General features: G+C 44.5%; 1 protein-coding gene across 5 annotated transcripts in view; it reads right to left on the bottom strand.

The window, feature by feature from the left end:
* AP-1gamma (adaptor protein complex 1, gamma subunit) overlaps positions 1-16,938 on the bottom strand; it is a 233,201-nt gene that overhangs the window by 71,460 nt on the left and 144,803 nt on the right. For all 5 annotated transcript variants that reach the window (XM_065436802.1, XM_065436803.1, XM_065436806.1 and 2 more), the window contains exon 11: positions 10,523-10,741. In XM_065436802.1, the coding sequence (XP_065292874.1) occupies positions 10,523-10,741 (219 nt within the window). The remainder of the gene's footprint in view (positions 1-10,522; positions 10,742-16,938) is intronic.

The following is a 16,938-nucleotide window of genomic DNA, read 5'->3' as shown; positions in this document are numbered from 1 at the left end:
TACACACTTCAAGACTCACATGACCAATATTGAAAGCAAAATTGACAAACTCAAAAACATGACTGCTACGATAATTTCCTTCATTCTAACACAGAATAATGTCGAAAACAAATAAAAGCAAAGCTTTAATTATCTGACAATGAAACTGCCAGGGGTACAAAAAGAAGAAAGCGAATTCCCAACACTATATAGCCAATAGCCCAACTTCACCAGCGGTAACAGCATTACAAGAAAAGCACTGTGTAGTGAAACTACCAGGATATAATACTCACCAGTCGCATTGCTCTTTTGCAGGGACATACACAGCATTCCTTACACAAGGACACCTCACAGTAACACACATTAAATTTGCTGGGGTTGACATAGAGCGCAACTTTATTGAAGTTCTTCCACAATCTCAAAATTCCTACCATACCGATTCTCAATGTTTATAGCAAACCGAAGGATAAAAAACACAAATTCGACACACTCTTTTGTTTCCGCCCATAACACAAAGAAGCTGGCCACCACCCGTTAGCGATTGTGGGTGATCTCAACGCACTGCATCAAGCCTGAGGATACACAACCAGCTCTCCCAAGGGTAAGAAATTAGGGGCACTCATTCAAGACTTGCATCTTACCATAAATAACAACATAGATACCCCAACAAGACTCGGTAATAGTGTCGCCATGGATACGACACCTGACCTTACGCTCTCCTGTCACAATAAAAATGTAGATTGGCTCCGAATAGACGAGAATCTGGGTAGCGATAATTATATTGTTCAAACTTCCCTTAGCTTCCAACAGAAACCATTTGATAGCACCTAACTCAGTATCACAGTACATTAACAAAATTTGTTGCTGGGCTAGTTGGTTCATGTTTAACAATTGAATACTGGTAAGCGCAATTATAAGACAGGACAGAAGATGGGCACATTTTTTATTTATGGGAATAACTTGGTAAAACTTGCCAAGCAGGTGTGACTTGTAATGCTGATATCATAACTGAAAATAGTTTTGTGCTATCTATTATAGTTTTCGAGTTACAACAATTGACAGCATCTAATGGTCATCCCCAAATTAATTAATTACACATAAGTTCGCCAAGATTTTCACATCCGCATGTTCACAAAGGCCTATTCTGTGCAATAAAGCTATTGGTTTATTTTTTAAATGCCAAAATGAGCATTAAAATATTTTTTCAGCTTTCCTATGCATATTGTCTTGCAAACAACTTCTGCAAAAAACCTACTATAAATTTTTTTATGAGGTGCCGTTAAAAATGGACAGCTTTATTGCACTCATCAATGTTTCAGGATGTAAGTGCAAAAGACAATGATTTTAGCTTCATTCGTTGTAAAATGGCACAGGGATGACTGAAAGCAACTGCACGAAAAATGAAAGCTGAGACAACGGAGCTCAAAGTTTCATTTGTTGTAAGCATTTAAATCTTTATTTTGAGCACCTAAAGCCCGCTTGGGATGTAGTCCTTTACCTGTGGGGACACATTTGCTTAACATTTTGATGTAGTTTTTTGCGTTCTTGCAGCAATTTAGTGCACTTTAGTTGCCTTTTTGGTCACCAGCATCCATCCGTCGTGAAGAGGCAGGTGACAGCGCACTCAAAACGTCCGCTATTGTCTCTCATTGCGCAACCTCTTTATTAGTGGAGTTGGAGCTGAAATCTGCAGTTGAATATTTGATGCGAAAACTTCTGCTTCGCCACCACTCGCGGATGCGCTGTCACCGTCGCTCGCGGTCGCGACTTCATCGTTGCTCGCGGTCAAGTAGGTGTTCTGTGGTCGCGTCGTCAGCAGCGCACTTGGGCGCACTTTTCCGGTCACCAACGTGCGCCGGTCGTGCCTGGTCAACAAGCTCAATGGCATCCGCTTCTACGAGTAGTTTTCTCCCTCTTTTCTACGCCTTTCGTGGTCTTCCGTACGCGTGGGCCGTTCGGAACTTCATTCCTTCGGGGCTCATCGTAGAAAACGTGCGTAAGCTGCCACGATCATCAATCAAGTTGATAGGAACGCACAGCTCACTGATGCGCAAATGCGCTCAAGAGAGGTTCATCAGCAATTCAAATCAACAACAGTGAATAGGAGCGCGCTCTGTGCCCCACGTGACTGCTATGCCCAATCGCAATGCCATGTTTGCCTTTCTTTAGCTTGCGTTTGATGGTTTATTTTTCGGTGGAGAAATGTGTCGCTCCAGCTATCTTTAGCTCCGATCTTTCATCATTACGATGATACCAAGATGGCAGCGCTGCGTCAACGAATAGTCGGGCCATCCGCGGTGCGATGGCGCCTTCCAAAGCCCGATTTTTAAACAAATTTTTGATGACAGCATTCAACGAAAGTGCTGTTTTCTTGATTTCTACTGCCTATTTTGTTATAATATTTTACTATGGGGTAAATAAAGGTCCGTGGATCACGCAAAAAAAAGTAACTCAGAAAATACTACATTTTGAAAATTTGACCCCTTCACTTGCTGCGTCTCCCCTCAAGGTGGGGGTACTCCGGCAGCCATTTTGCGAGTAGTTCATATTCCCCCACCAGGCGACGCCACTACGTCATGGCTGAAGGGATGCTCTTTGCCGATGCAGCGCAGCGTTCGCTTGGAGCAGGACACCCCTGCATGTATCGGAAGTTTCTCGAACGTTGTCAATGCTTCCATCCGTTGTCTGATTGTATCAGATGAAATCTGATTGTATGAGCGACGTGAATTGTCTACTACTTACTGGAAGACACGCGGGAAGCAGGGATTACTCTGGAACTTTCGATGACTCGTGTATAAAAGCCGACGCGTTTCGCCGCTGATCAGATTTCGAAACCGCCGACAGTGTTCGCCGCTATCGTTGTGCTTCGAGTGCAACTTGCTTTTGTGGGCGCAGGATCGCCCAATAAAGTCCGTTTTGTCATTCACAGTTTTGCGACTGTTTTCTTCACAGTCACTACTACGTGGAATACAACTGAACAATAGTATGACAAAATCCTTCACACCATGAAGCTCACTGCAGGTTGCCTTTCCAGCGCCACTTGATCAGTGTCTATTTAGGAATCTCAGTAGCGTGAAGGAACACAACACAAAAGAAAAAGCAGGGTAGTGTGTCGACCTCAGTGTCTCCGCGACAATGAGACATTACCGGGAAAACGAATGTGTCCGTGTCCTGGGTTCTTTTTCTCCTTTCCTTGTATTTGCGACCGTCTGCCTGGTCATCCCGACGCACTTATCACATGCAGATGACAAGGCGAGGATTTTATTTGCGGTTGTGAGAAGAAAAGGCTGAGGGAAGTTTTGCTGGCCTGACAATCCGGATGGCTGACAGCTGAACATCGGCCAGCAGGAGTATAGGGTAAATAGTAGAGAGGAGGGAAAGTGATAACTCAGCGCACTCTCGCATTCCAAAGCCAGTGCTGTCTTGTTCCATGCGACATGCTGGCCATGGACAAAAGCGCGTACGTGTGCCTTCGTCTGCTGAGAGGATGCTGTTCTCGTACACGTCGAAAATTTGAAGGTATCTCGTCAAAAAGGCACATTCTTGTAGAACAAATTTCACTATTGCTGCTTTCTTCCTTTTTTTTATTTGAAAGCTTTGCTGAAGCAGGCGTTTGTCTTCTTTACTGATATGTGATGTATGTAATGTTTTCACTCTATTATATTCCTAGCTTACTTCAAGGTCGTAAAAACTCGCTACGGTAGATTGAGGTACAGAAAAGTGAAGATAACGGAAGCACGTAACAATGTTCTTTGTCACACTTTCTCAACACGTATGGTATTGTGCAAAACAACACACGAATGAGACACTATAGCTAATAAGGCTGTATTTCGGATCCCGTCATTATTTACATGTTTCGGGAGGAGGTGGGGATGAGCTAGCGAGAAAAAACACAAATAGACGGGGCATTCACAATAAACCTGGCCACGAGGCTCCCTTTTCATCTTTCTCGTCCGTTGATTTCGGGACCCTCGTCTGCATACTGTATGTACTAAACTGATGTTTTATTGCGTATTCATCATTATCAACAGATGAGCTGCTCTTTTTTGTGCGCTTCGTCACATGTTCTCTCCTTGACGTTACTTATTATGACAATGCAATATGCAAAACTTTTTGCAATAAGTTTGCGCTCGACTTTTAATGAAGTGTTAGAATAATATATTGAAAGGCGAAATTGCACATCAGGTTTGAATAGTCTGCCAAAAGATGTTGTAATCGATAAATACTATCTCCGTGGCGTTCGTTTTTCGGAATGGTCGACTGCTGGTGAGTTTTCTTTAGAAGGTAGGACGTTTTAGGGCCGCCAACTCCCATATATTTGCAAATCGTCTGTTAGGTTCGTTTGTAGTCACAAATAAAATCATAGGGCGTGTGTGATCCCCACTTCAGCAGTGCATACTCAAGTCGATTTTATACCGAAACACTGCCAGGGCACGCGTGCGCAAATGAAAAAAAAAAAAAAGAACGTATCGATTAGAAATGTGCGTCAACATAGGCAGGACCTCATTATCTAAAACACGGCACCTATAAGACAGAGTGGAACCTTTGACAGCATTTTTTTTTTCTTTCTCTCTCTTCGGGAACTAGACCTTGAGGTCAGCTATTACAATTTATGTATCCAAACGAAGGAGAAAGGAAAGAGCGTACGTACAACAAAAAACCCATAGTACGGAGCAGGCTTTCATCACAGTTATATATATATATATATATATATATATATATAAGGCTAGGTCACTTCGCGGTGTTCTTGCCCAAATACAGATAAATACAGATAAGCATGCATGAAACAAGCCATCGACTCCACAATCTCCTTAGTAGAATATGATTCGCGCATATTTCACAACATGTGCTTCCTTTGTCATGTCACCCAGGGTTCACAATGCTTCAAACAAGGGTAATCTTGCAGATCGCCACCATCAAAATGCAGCCAGTACGGCCTGGTGTCGAACCAGTGACCTTTACTTCAGCAGCGGACACGTGCGTCACACGAGTCGATAATATTTTTCTAAAAAAATATGGTGAAGAAATTCTGTTGGACACACGTTCAAGTACCATCGCACTGAGCGTGTCTCTGGCTTGGACACGCCAGTTTGTGCTGCTGACAGGTGACAGCCGTGTCATTGCTAATTTCTGAAACCTTTCATGAAAAGTATTCCCACGCTGGTCATAATTCATCCGTGTCGAGAACCATTTTGTTGAGGCGGTCGGCCCTTTCACCATAATCGTGCGAGCCGTGACCTAGGGGTATCGCGGAGTGAACGGCCGATCACAACAGCTCGTCTACCAGCTCGAAACGGGGCAGCTCATCGGTGCCCATTGAAGAGGCCTTGGCCGCTCAGCAGACGCAGCTCCAGCTCGAAGTCCCAGGCTCGCCAGGAGGATCAAAAGGCCAATCACAACAATGCGTTATCCTTTATTCTATGCTAGTCTTATCCACCACTCACGTCCGGCTGATCCTGTTGATAATGTGAGCGGACCGTCACTCTAACCACTGACCAAGCGCGAAAAGCAGGAAAAGGCATTATCATCGGAAAGGCATTGCTACATAATACCGGCCCAGGCCAATGGGTGAAACCACGTGGTGTGGATGGGGTGCGATTTGTTCTCTACAGTCTCGTCTTACTGCGCGTGGAGTACTACATCATGCATGCTTTTCGCGTCGCTCATACAATCAGACTATATAAGTGTCGGTGACAACAGACAACGGATAGAAGCATCGATAATATTTGAGAAATTTCTGATACATGCAGGCGCGTCCTGCGCCTGGTGAAAAGCGGTCACAGGTGAAAGAAAAACAAGTACACGTGTCAATACAACTCCATTCCACTGCGTTGTGTCAGCCAAAGAAAAAGAGAAGGGGAAGATTCCTCTATTGTGCTACTGTAATCGCGCCTCCTAAAAGGTCAATGACTGATCAGAAGTTTCACGGAGTCATTTTAGCGCACCATGGGCGAGGCCTCCTCCCTTCTTCGGCCACGCAGGCGGCTCTCATGCTTGGCTGGCACGTGCTTTCACCGTGGCTGCTATGCACGCGATAGCCCAACAAAAGTAGGAAACAACAGTGTATCTCGCGGCCTTGGCTATGTCTCTGGGAGTGGTTCCTCTAACTATTCAGGATGATTGACCGGCATTGTGGGGGAGTCCAGGGGCGCAACCTTATAACGGTTCCAAATGCGAACCGGAGCCGCTATTCTGGACATTCCACCATTTTCTTCGAGGCGTGACGTTGACATGACACGTTCAAAATGACGCTGATAGCCCCGTTTTGCTTTCGTAATGTGACGCAAACTTGACGTTTTGCCTAAGAAACTGAAATGAAGGCATCTAACTTAATGTTCTTGATAAAGCAAAGCAGTTTTTCTCCCCAGTAAAAATAAAGCAGCTAGCTCAAAGCGTACGATTATTCCATCGAAAACCCTTCTCGCTTCCGTTGCCTGCTGTGTACAAGCCGTCCTCTACTTCATTAGATAGGATGCATGTGCCTGGTAAACGGAATGAGTCATCGTACGTTGGTGCCAACGCACTTGTTTTCTACCTCGAGGCAATGTACGCGACCGACCAGTGGTCATGACCACACGTTCTAGGCCGCGTTATTGCTATCTCGCGAAACACAAGTGACTCAGCCAAACTCGGCTGGCTGAGAAACGGCCGTATATCACCGATGCATTGCACGCGCCAGAGATATCCGCTAGCGCCACGCAAACGCCGGCGCTGCAATCTCTTGTTCAGTTCACTGGTCACTTGCACCGCTGGAGGAAACTTCAAGGCGCCGCCTTGCGTGCATTCCTTTTTACAAATTAAAAGGACGCCTCTGTCATAACTTTTGATTGTGCGAAAAGGCATCAATCTTGATTACAATACAAATGCAGCAGTGGAAAGTGGACAACGTTGCGCAAAGTCTGCTATGTTCAACCAATATTGTTTCGTATAAACAAGTTATCACGCAACGTCAAATTGACGTTTACGGAACGGCCTTTCCTGTGATGCTCCCCACAGCGCATTCCTTCAGCCAATCAGCAAGCTGGCACGGCGCGTATCTTGGATCCCTACCACGTACTCGCAAAATTGCAGAAGCATGGCACTACGCCACGCTTGCCATGCCATCTACGCTACCGTTCACTTTCTTTTTGAAGCGCTAACGTCGCAATATAGCTGCCAAGGACCAAAAAAATGTATTAGTCGATAAAATTTGTAGCTCCATGTCACGTTTCGTTATCTTGATGAAAACGCAAAATTGCATTTTGCAGAACTTCCATTTCCTGGCCCAAATTTCAAGGCACGTGAGCTCTTGACAGCCAATCAGAGAGTCAACATGGTGGATAATGGCGGCCGTGCAGCCGCCATGCGTGTCGAGAATGCCACCCCGGTTCACTTCACTGCTTACGTCACTAAATAGGCCACTCCTAGGCCGGAGGTGGAAGACGCGACCAATAAACAAGAGGGTGCCGCCTGTGAAGGGTTTGTCATCATATGACGAGTTAAGAATTGTAGAATGTTTCTTCTTGCTCCATAAATATAAACTATTATTTAAATATTGTCCAGAAAGTTTTCAATTATTGTCGCGTGTTGATATATTCTTTTATTGTACATTAGGCAATATATTATTACCATTTGTTTAATTGTTCGTCGCCAGGTGGCAATCCACGCGTTAAAAGTTGTTACCACTCGAATCAAAGGAAATAGCCCCATCGCCATCAGTTGTGATAAATTTTGAAAGTTGGTTCTTTATTCTATGATGTCCTCGCACAGGGACATTTTCCTCGGGCCGCACATCTCGCACCGGCAAAGGGCGATGGCTGCTCATCTCCTCCAGTTCGTCGCACAGCCATCGGATGGTTCCCTTTCAAAGACAGATGATTATGACGCCGAAACTCATCTGTCAGCTCTGATAACGCGCCTAGCACCTCCAGTCGTTGACGGGTCCAGGAGAGCAACTCGAGGCAAAGAATGAGGGGGCGCCACCATGTTTTCATGTATATGAAGTCGCACCTCAGAGATGAAAATCGCGCGCGAGCGCGCACCAGCCGCGAGTCTCCGAGGCGTCGCGGCCATGGTCGCAAGCAAACAGCCAAGCCACAGCAACGGAACCCAAAGCGGACTATACCTCTTTGCCGGTTCCACTCATGGCCGACGACGGGTCACTTTGAAAATTATTGACAGGTGCGCGACATGTTCAAAATTTGCGGTACCGCAGCGCTGTCTCTGACGGCTGCTGACGCAACCACAATTCTGACCAATCGCGTGAGGGCAAGAGAACCGTTTACCTTTCGGAACTATTATAAGATTTCGCCCCAGGAATCCTTCGGCGGAAAAGTGTAAAGCATTCGTTCCTGAAGTAAAATGTTTTGGCCCGCCACATTCGGAGAAACTGTGAACTTCCCGGTCCAGCACTTTTGTGACAGTTGTGTAGATGGTGCTAGGTGAAAATTTTGCATGTAAGTGCAAAAATAGTATAAATTTCTTCCTTTCTTTACAGTTTGTCGCTGTGATTATAGCATATTACAATAACAAATGACCATAGCTGCTACTCTTTGAGATACGAGTCCTTAGATTGCGGTACGGTTTGAAGATTGCATCGACTTTATCGATGTTACCAGTGGGAAAAAAATAGTAAAATTCAAGCGTCCCGTACAGTGTTTGTTTTTGCCTTATTGGAAAAGTATGCGTTGAGATTTTGAATTCAGGCTTCTAATTGTCTCATCCGAAACGGCAGCTTCGTACCTTTAGTTCCTTCCCGCAAAAATGGGCAGAAGTAGGACCAGAATTCTAAATATTGCTTAATTTTGGTCGCATTATTAGGAAACCTAATGAAGGTACATAAATGAAATTTTGCGTCCTAAATGGAAATTTTTTTAACTCTAATTTATCCAAAATTTAGCTTCCTTGAGCATGTAGTTGCCGGGCTGTTTATAACAGAAGTTCCAATATTTGGCAATCCTCAAAAGCAAATTATCCCAAAAGTAAAAATTCAACATTATTTTGCTGCGTCTAGGAAATAGATAAATATGTCCTAAAGCTACAGAGCAAGCCGCAATGCAGTAAATGCGGTAGTTTCTTCTAAATATGGTCACAAGTAAGACACAGTTAGCGAAAACCATGTATCTCATGCTTGTTCTTGAACATTTATTTCTAAATCACGATAATCAATTTATTTATATTATATATAGATAGAATATACAAGAATTAAGCTTTTTTATGGTATGTACGACAACTTTACATTATAAGTCGAAGAGCCACCACGGTTGCTCCAAAAGTTCTGAAAACGGCGGGATCATGCCGCCGGAGTGGGACCGCCACCTTAAGGGGCCCACATACGAAGCTTCGCTGGTCATCCTTTTTCACAGTATGGAAGGGCACTGAAGTTTTTTTTTTTTACTGTATTTTGCATTCCTTCTTTTTTTTTCACAGACAACCATTAACCTAACTTAATTGTTCTAACCAATAATGCAGCATGGGAACATTGTAGTAAATGGCTTCTTTTACCATAAGACACACACAAAAGTTAGTTGTGCAGCACCTTCTCATAGTTACATCCAAGTATTGTTAAAGTCGGTAATGCTATAAGTCGGTTAAACCACAGTACTTCTCTCTGCCGAATTAAAATCTTTGGATGTTTGTCCTCGTTGCTTTTTTTTCGTACAACCCAGTTACAACAATTATTGGTAATAACAATGCGATTTTCTTGGCACTTGAATGTTGTTACAGTGGAACCCCATTGATATGTTTCTCACTGTTGCATTCTCCCAGCTGCTATGTGGCATTTTCATGGCCCCCACATAAATCCAATTAACTCCCATGTATGATATTTCTCTATGACGTTGCCGTGTTGTAATGTCCCCAAATCTTAAGTTGCATTTAAATGCAGCCATCATGTAGATTTAGCAGTGCAGCCAGTCGGCACATTGCAACAAGAGACCAAAGTTTGCAATAAGCAACCGAAGTTGCACAAGCAAGGCACTGCTAAAGCATATTGAAAGAAACGTGCACAAAGCAGTTTGCGAAGCACCCGAAGAAGTGCACATCAATTAAAACCTACCGGGAACTATGCACACTGGGCCAGACCCCCCATGCGCAGGATTACATTTATTTTGAGGCCAGCAAGAGTGTTATATGTGTTTCAGAACTACCGGTTCTCTTTAATCAGCATTGCCGCAATAAAGCCATGTTATGCGGTGAAACATGCGGAAAATATTGTGGTGAAACATATCAAGAGTCGAGAGGGGCCACTGCCACGGAAAGTCATATGTGTGCCATAATTACAGACATGTGCACGCGTCATCCCCCTGTCACAGCATGAGTGCCAAGACGTCTAATAACTGTACCAGCAGCCATTCAGGGCTGTTTCTGACATTTATGAGGCGATCTGTGGCCTTCCCCATTGTACGTTTTCCCAGCTCTTTTGCTTTTTCCATGGTCCCTTGATAAACATATCAACAGGGTTCTGCTGTATAAGTGGGTTGGACTGTATTTCTTGTTTCTGTGTTGCATGCTTCTGTGTTACAGTCAATAAACTTGGCACAAGAGGGCCGGCTGAAGGACTCACATTTACAGGCTCTGCGTCAGTCCCATCAGAAGAATTGAGCAGGTCCCCAAACTCTCCCATGCACCAGCAAGCCACTTGTGCCAAGGGTTGCCGTGCACTGAAGTCTTCCTGAGAGATCTGCCGCCACAGCTGCTGGGCTGTGTATGTGTGCAGAGAGCTAGTCTCTGATATGAGCTGGATGAGGCTGCCTACCACGTCATCCCGCACATAGTTGCCTGCCTGCACAAATGCAAATGCACTGCTTATAAAAGCGGCCCTCAACACCTTTTATTAAGGGTGTGCAATGTGTCTGGTGCTAGAGACACCTCACAAATCCTTGCAAACAAAAAGCATTTAAATGTGGCTTATATAAAAACAAAATTAACAGCTACCAAATGCTACAACCGTTAAGGGCTTGCAGCCTTACGTTCCTTTTCATTATTTTATAGCAATAGCAATTAAACATGCTCGAGACATGTTTGCACCACGATCATCGTTCTATCCCACTACCAAAGGTGCATGGTCTGCTTGCGCACAGGTGTTCAGAGGGTTTCCAGAGATGCAGAGCTCATTCGGCTGCAAAAATGTGAAGCGCAGTGGATAAACTGTCAACACTCCGCTGAATCAGCTGAATGGCAAAGCCAGGATAAAGTTCTGTCTCTTGCTGCTAGCATGAGCCTTTCATGCCTGCATGCTATAAGCACACGAGCATTTCTGCCGGGCTGCTGCATGTATGCATTGGTCTCGGTGGTATGGACAGTAAACGTAAAGCTAACATTATCTAATATTTCACCGGGCGTGGCTAATGTGAAAAAATTTCTCGTCGATCTATTTCATGCACCATCGAGAAGCAACACCTCCAGTGCCACTGGCGGCACTCATCACATCATGCCAGTGCTTTGAGGCACCCGGTAGATGCCAGGGCGATGTTGGCTCTCCACAGCAGCAGTTGCCTTACATCCTCTGTCTCGCAAAAATAGCCCACCCATATATAATTAAAACACCGTGCGAATTGTTCAAGCACAACACTAAACCTTGCTATTGCTGTCACTGGTTCGCTCTTCGAGCAAAGCCAACAACATTCTAATTAATTTATTTATTAGTACAGTGCAGTCCACTTACACCCCGTATAACAATATAGCTGTTATAATTATGAGTCGACTGAAGAGCATCAAATTTTGCATTAAGGCTACGAGAAAAAAGAAACATATAACGACATTTTATTCTCTGCATATCGGCATAACAATCAATTTTTTTCTTCTGGACGGCGTTTTCCACGCAAAATAATCGTGACATTTGCGTTGCTAAGTTCTCCTTAAACAAACGATGCCAAGACGGGACAAAAAGTTTGTCTATGGGAGTTCATATCTGCCGCCATTACCGCGCAGCGCGTCCTGCCCGCACACTGATTGCGAAAGCCACCGAGAACACCGAAAGTTGGTGCAGCACGCCACAAGATGGCGCCAGCCACCTCACGTCTGCGTCGCCCGTAAATGTGCTCCATGCATTCACAAGAGAAAGAGAGAATTTTTTTTAAAAAGTGCCCCACTACTTTCTCAGCGTGTGTGGAAATGCGCTGCGGAAGCAGCCTCAAAGAAGATAGTGCAAAAGAGTAGATGATGGTGGTGAGAAAGCATAAAGCCATGTCACTAGAGACAAAGCTGCAAATTTTGCTAGACTCTCGTGCAGGAGCGCCGCGATCATGATGGCTCCATCCAGGGGTCATGTTGATCAACGGAAAAGATGGGCTTTATGCGCCAGGGCGAAACCACCCATGATAGTGAAACCAATACGATGGAAGCCATTGACACTACCGACCTCTGGGAGCACATCCCTACTGACAATGGAACGGGTGGTGCTTCGATGGAGGAGTTTCCGAGTGCAGACAGTGCTGCCTCGTTCTGCAAAGAGATATCTGGCGGGGATGACTGTTGCAACGACTGATGGCGGCATTGTGCAACGGAGGCGATGACAGCAGCAGCAGTGATGACAGGTTTGACAATGGCCCATCTTTGACACCAACTACGATCAAGTCTCTCACTGATTTCATGCAAGCTAAATTATTGCCACTAGCGCTCGCGCAGCAGTTGGACGTGTTGCACACCGCATGTGTACCTGAAATTCCTGCAAAAGCAAATGCAGATTCCCGACTATTTCAGCGTGCGTAACGCTTCACACGATGTTGAGAGGTACAAATAAACGTTTTATATCTCGCTACCTACTTTCTAGGTGTATTTTTAGCGGAAGTGGCAATATTTTTAATTTTATTTTTATTTTATATTTTTAATTTTACGGCAGTCCAGATACAGTGATGATCCGTTATAACGATCGAGATCGAATTTTTCGTTCTTGATATTGTTATAAGTAGACTGCACTGTACCTCAAATCACCATAGTTGGTTAAGCTAACAATGCAAAGGCAGAACTTCAGCACAAGAGAAGAGACGGAAAGAAACAGGACGCTGACTTCCAACTGGCTTATATTTTTCAATACAGATGCTTCTACAGTTGAAACCTGCAACCAAAAAAATATGTATGGGGAAAGTGTCAAATTTCACTTTCACAAGAATTTCATTGTGAAATGAGACAGTACAGACAGTTAATGCGCTGCAAAACGAAACTTCACAGTAAAAATTCCATTAGCCTGCTTTGACAAGCATAGCTTAAGGCTAAAGAACTGCACTGCTTACACCACAAAGTGTGCCTCATGCGTCACCGATAGTTTTCAGGGATCTGATCACTTTCACGAGATTTCTGTAACTCAGCACCTGACGTATTGGGCTCTAGGAGCAACAGTGTTCCAGGCGAAGATCTGCACGATGGTGCCGTATTCGTGGTTGATTGCTTCTGGGGATACAATACGAGTGACAGCATTCCTACAATCACTTTCACGAGAATTCGCTTAACATGGGCCCCGACGCATCAGCACCCATGGGTGACAGCGCTGATACAATTGATACAATCAATTTCGCTTATGGGGGGACATGGTGTATAAAGCTATCGTATTAATTTTTAGACAAAATTTATTTAAATGACATGGTCTTTTTCAGTGTTTTGAGCTGATTACAAAAATTTGATTATTTTTTTGATGGAGTAAATAATCATGGAGATAATTAAAAGTCCATTACTATTGTTTGTGGAGACAACAGGTAAAAAAATATTGGGCAGAAAGCAATAATAATGCATGAGTGGACTGCAGAATGTTTAAGGGGGGGCATGGCTTTAAAAATCAACTTCCTTATTTCTTCATGGATTTTGATGAAAATTGGCACAAATGTTTAGAATGTCTCCCTGATGCTTCCATAAAAGTTTCAGAGCAATATCTTGAGAACATTTTATTCAATTTTATTGAGCAGAATTTTTTTCCCTCTTACTTTCTGGAGAGCCAAAGGAACTTAAAAAACATAATAGAAGGCCTGTTAAGTATTGACTGCATAGCTAAATGCGTGCTGAAGGTCGTGACATTCTTGCTTTTTTTTTTCGCAACACAAATTTTTTGGAGTGCCATATTTTATGTTACCTTCACATCAAGCACACTTTCAGGATAGACGAATAGCCATATCATAAACTTACAAAGGGTCAAGATAAGAAAGCGAGAATGTCACGACCTGCACTGCAGCCCAAGGAATGTGACAAAAAAAAAACGAAGTCAAAATATGTTAAACGGTAACAATGAAATCAGCTCCAGAAACTGAGCAGAAAGGCAGAAACACAGCTTTGAGAAAACAGCTCTCAAAGTTTCACCTTCTCTTCAGTTCTCTAAAAGGCACCAAATTTGTAGTCTTTGGGGTGTTTTGTGATGTGGGGCTTCTTGTACAGGTGACCTCTGGTCTGGTGTGCTTCCCTCCCCCCCCCCCCTTTTCTTTTCATAGGGCATTCTTTGCTGCTGCTGCTGCTGCTGCTGCTGCTGCTGCTGCTGCTGCTGCTCTACAAAGAGCATGGTGCCTAGGTTTCAAACCAAGTGACGTGCAGAACTCTGTGTGGACATGAACATAGTTCCAGTGTACATTCAGGTAGCTTGTACCCACAGGCAGCCTGTACCCGCAGGCTGCCTGATTGATAGCAATCTCCAGTACAATCAGTGAGGCTTTTTTTTTTTTTGGTAGAATTGACCATGTTATTGAATGAAGGCTCTGAGTGTCAGCAGCCTCCCAAGTCACCTTTACTTGACAATGGCTGTAGAACTTAGGATCAGAGAGCCAGTGATAGATATGCAGCTGCTAGGTGCTTTCCAGAATTTTACTTTTGTATGATGCCTCGATCACTTCTGCAGCCAGGTGTCTGTGCCAGTCCAAGGGGCCTAGTGAACAGAGCTCATGATGAGGTTCTCTTTATGAAGGGGTAGTCGATAGATATTATTACGAGCTATCGTGACAATATGATAATAGAGTGAACGCGACGCTTGGTTGCGGGTTCGAAGTGCAGATGTGCGAAATGCCTAGCCGCAGATACAAGGAGCCGACGCGCGATGTGCTTAGTCGCGCAGTTCGAGGAGCCAACGCACGAAGTACCTAGCTGCGCAGTTCGTGGTGCCGACGCTCAATATGCCTAGTTGCGGGCTCGAGGAGTCAACCCCTGATGCGTTATTCGAGCAGTCCGAGGTGCCGACGCGCGAAATGCCCAGCCGCAAGCTCGAGGAGTCGAGACTCGATGCGCTTATTCGCGCAGTCGGAGGTGCTGATGCACAAAATGCTTAGGTGAGGGTCCGAGAAGTCCGTGCGCGATGTGCATGATCGCCAAGTTGGAGACTCCCTATGCGCGAAATCTTTAGCTACGTGTCCGATCGAGGATTGCGTGCGCCATGTGCTTCGTCACGAATTCCGAAACACCGAGTGCTGAAAGGCTTAGACGCATGTCCGAGGATTTCCACGTGAATCTTGGTCGCGAAGTCCGCGTCACCGATGCTTGGAATGCTTAGCCGCGAGTCTGAAACGTCCACAAGAGTAGGGATCGACCACGTTGCTGCGATGTCCGCGTAGCACCCGTTTTGACACGTCCAGACTCGCGAGGTGCAAAGAGCTGAGCAGACGAGGCGAACGCCGGACCAATGGCGAACCGCACTGGAGTCATGTGGCAGGCGTGGCCAATCGCAGACTCCGGCACGACCTTCAAGCATTTGCTTTTTGTGCGCTTGTTTCTGTATGGAGGAGATCGCTGAAACGGCAAATTTGAAGACAGAGAAATGCGCTTTCGAACGAGACCAAGGTGGTGGCGCTCAGTCGTGCCGTTTCGGAGATATTGTGGCTTCAAAAACGCTGTTCTTTCTTGATTTCTGCGAGATTTTTTAACACTTTAGCTGATAAAACTAATTTTTTAGAGCACTTCTAAGTGGTTTACAGTGATGATATTTGGGTATCAGATAGAAAAAGGGTTATAGAAACTGAAAATGTGATTTTCGAAAAATCGATATTTTGGCAATTTTTCGCCATGTGAAAGCCACGTCCCCCCTTAAAGAGTTAAGTGCTGCAAGCAGTTTTCCAATCCAACAAAAATTGGCAATTTAGCAGCTCAATAAAGTTCAGCGTTTACAGTATTGCTACTAGGGAAAAACAAAAGCAAATAAAAAAAGAATTTGAAGAAAAAAAAAAGGAGTATGCTTGGAGCACTTTTAACTACTAGCATTTAGCTCCATATAAAAAAAAAATACAGCTGTAGCTGACCTAGACCTTGAGATATTGTTGCCACAAACAAGCAGGCAGAATGAAAAGTTAGTCTTGAGAAAATTTAGAAAAACACTGAGAACTCTATTTATTCAGGAACATAATGAAGTATGTACATGTCACCAGTTATAACAGGCTAGAATGCCCCTGGCACATGCCCCAATATGTATGCTGCAGTGTGAAATGTTCATTATAACAAACAAAAAAAAAAACTTGTCGTTTTCCTATTGCCAGTACTCCGCATTTCACACACAGGAGAGATTGTTGACGAGGAATGGGTTGCACGTTCGGTCAACACGGCATCAACGAAGATCGCGCACGAGATGAATATCTTTTCTCACAAAAAATGTAATTTAATGCCATTTGCCAATTATCAGTGCTCAGCATTTCATTCACAGCGACATTGTTCACGAGGAATGGGGTGCACATTTGGGCGCCACTTACGTGCAGCGAACTCCGCACCGACACAGCATCGCCACAGATTGCACACGAGATGACTATCTCTATGGCGAGACTGCAGTCACGTTTGTCTTTACCCACTGCCACACCACAACTTGCGTTTTACACAAGACAGCAGAGCATTTATAGAATCGCAGCTTAAAGGGCCCCTGAAACGGTTCGGACAAATTTTGTAGACGCGTAGGGTACAGCTTAAGTAGAACATTCGCACCACAATTTAAGTGAAGCGTTGCGTATTAATGGAGCTACAAGCGATTAGAAGTTACCCTCCTCCCCAGCCATGCTTTTCCTCCTCAACTCGTTCGCCGAGCGAGCAGGG

Source organism: Dermacentor albipictus, chromosome 1 (assembly GCF_038994185.2).
Source record: "Dermacentor albipictus isolate Rhodes 1998 colony chromosome 1, USDA_Dalb.pri_finalv2, whole genome shotgun sequence".
In the NCBI taxonomy this organism is placed as follows: domain Eukaryota; kingdom Metazoa; phylum Arthropoda; class Arachnida; order Ixodida; family Ixodidae; genus Dermacentor; species Dermacentor albipictus.
Note: the sequence above shows the minus strand (reverse complement) of the source record. Positions and strands in the feature narration are given on the sequence as shown.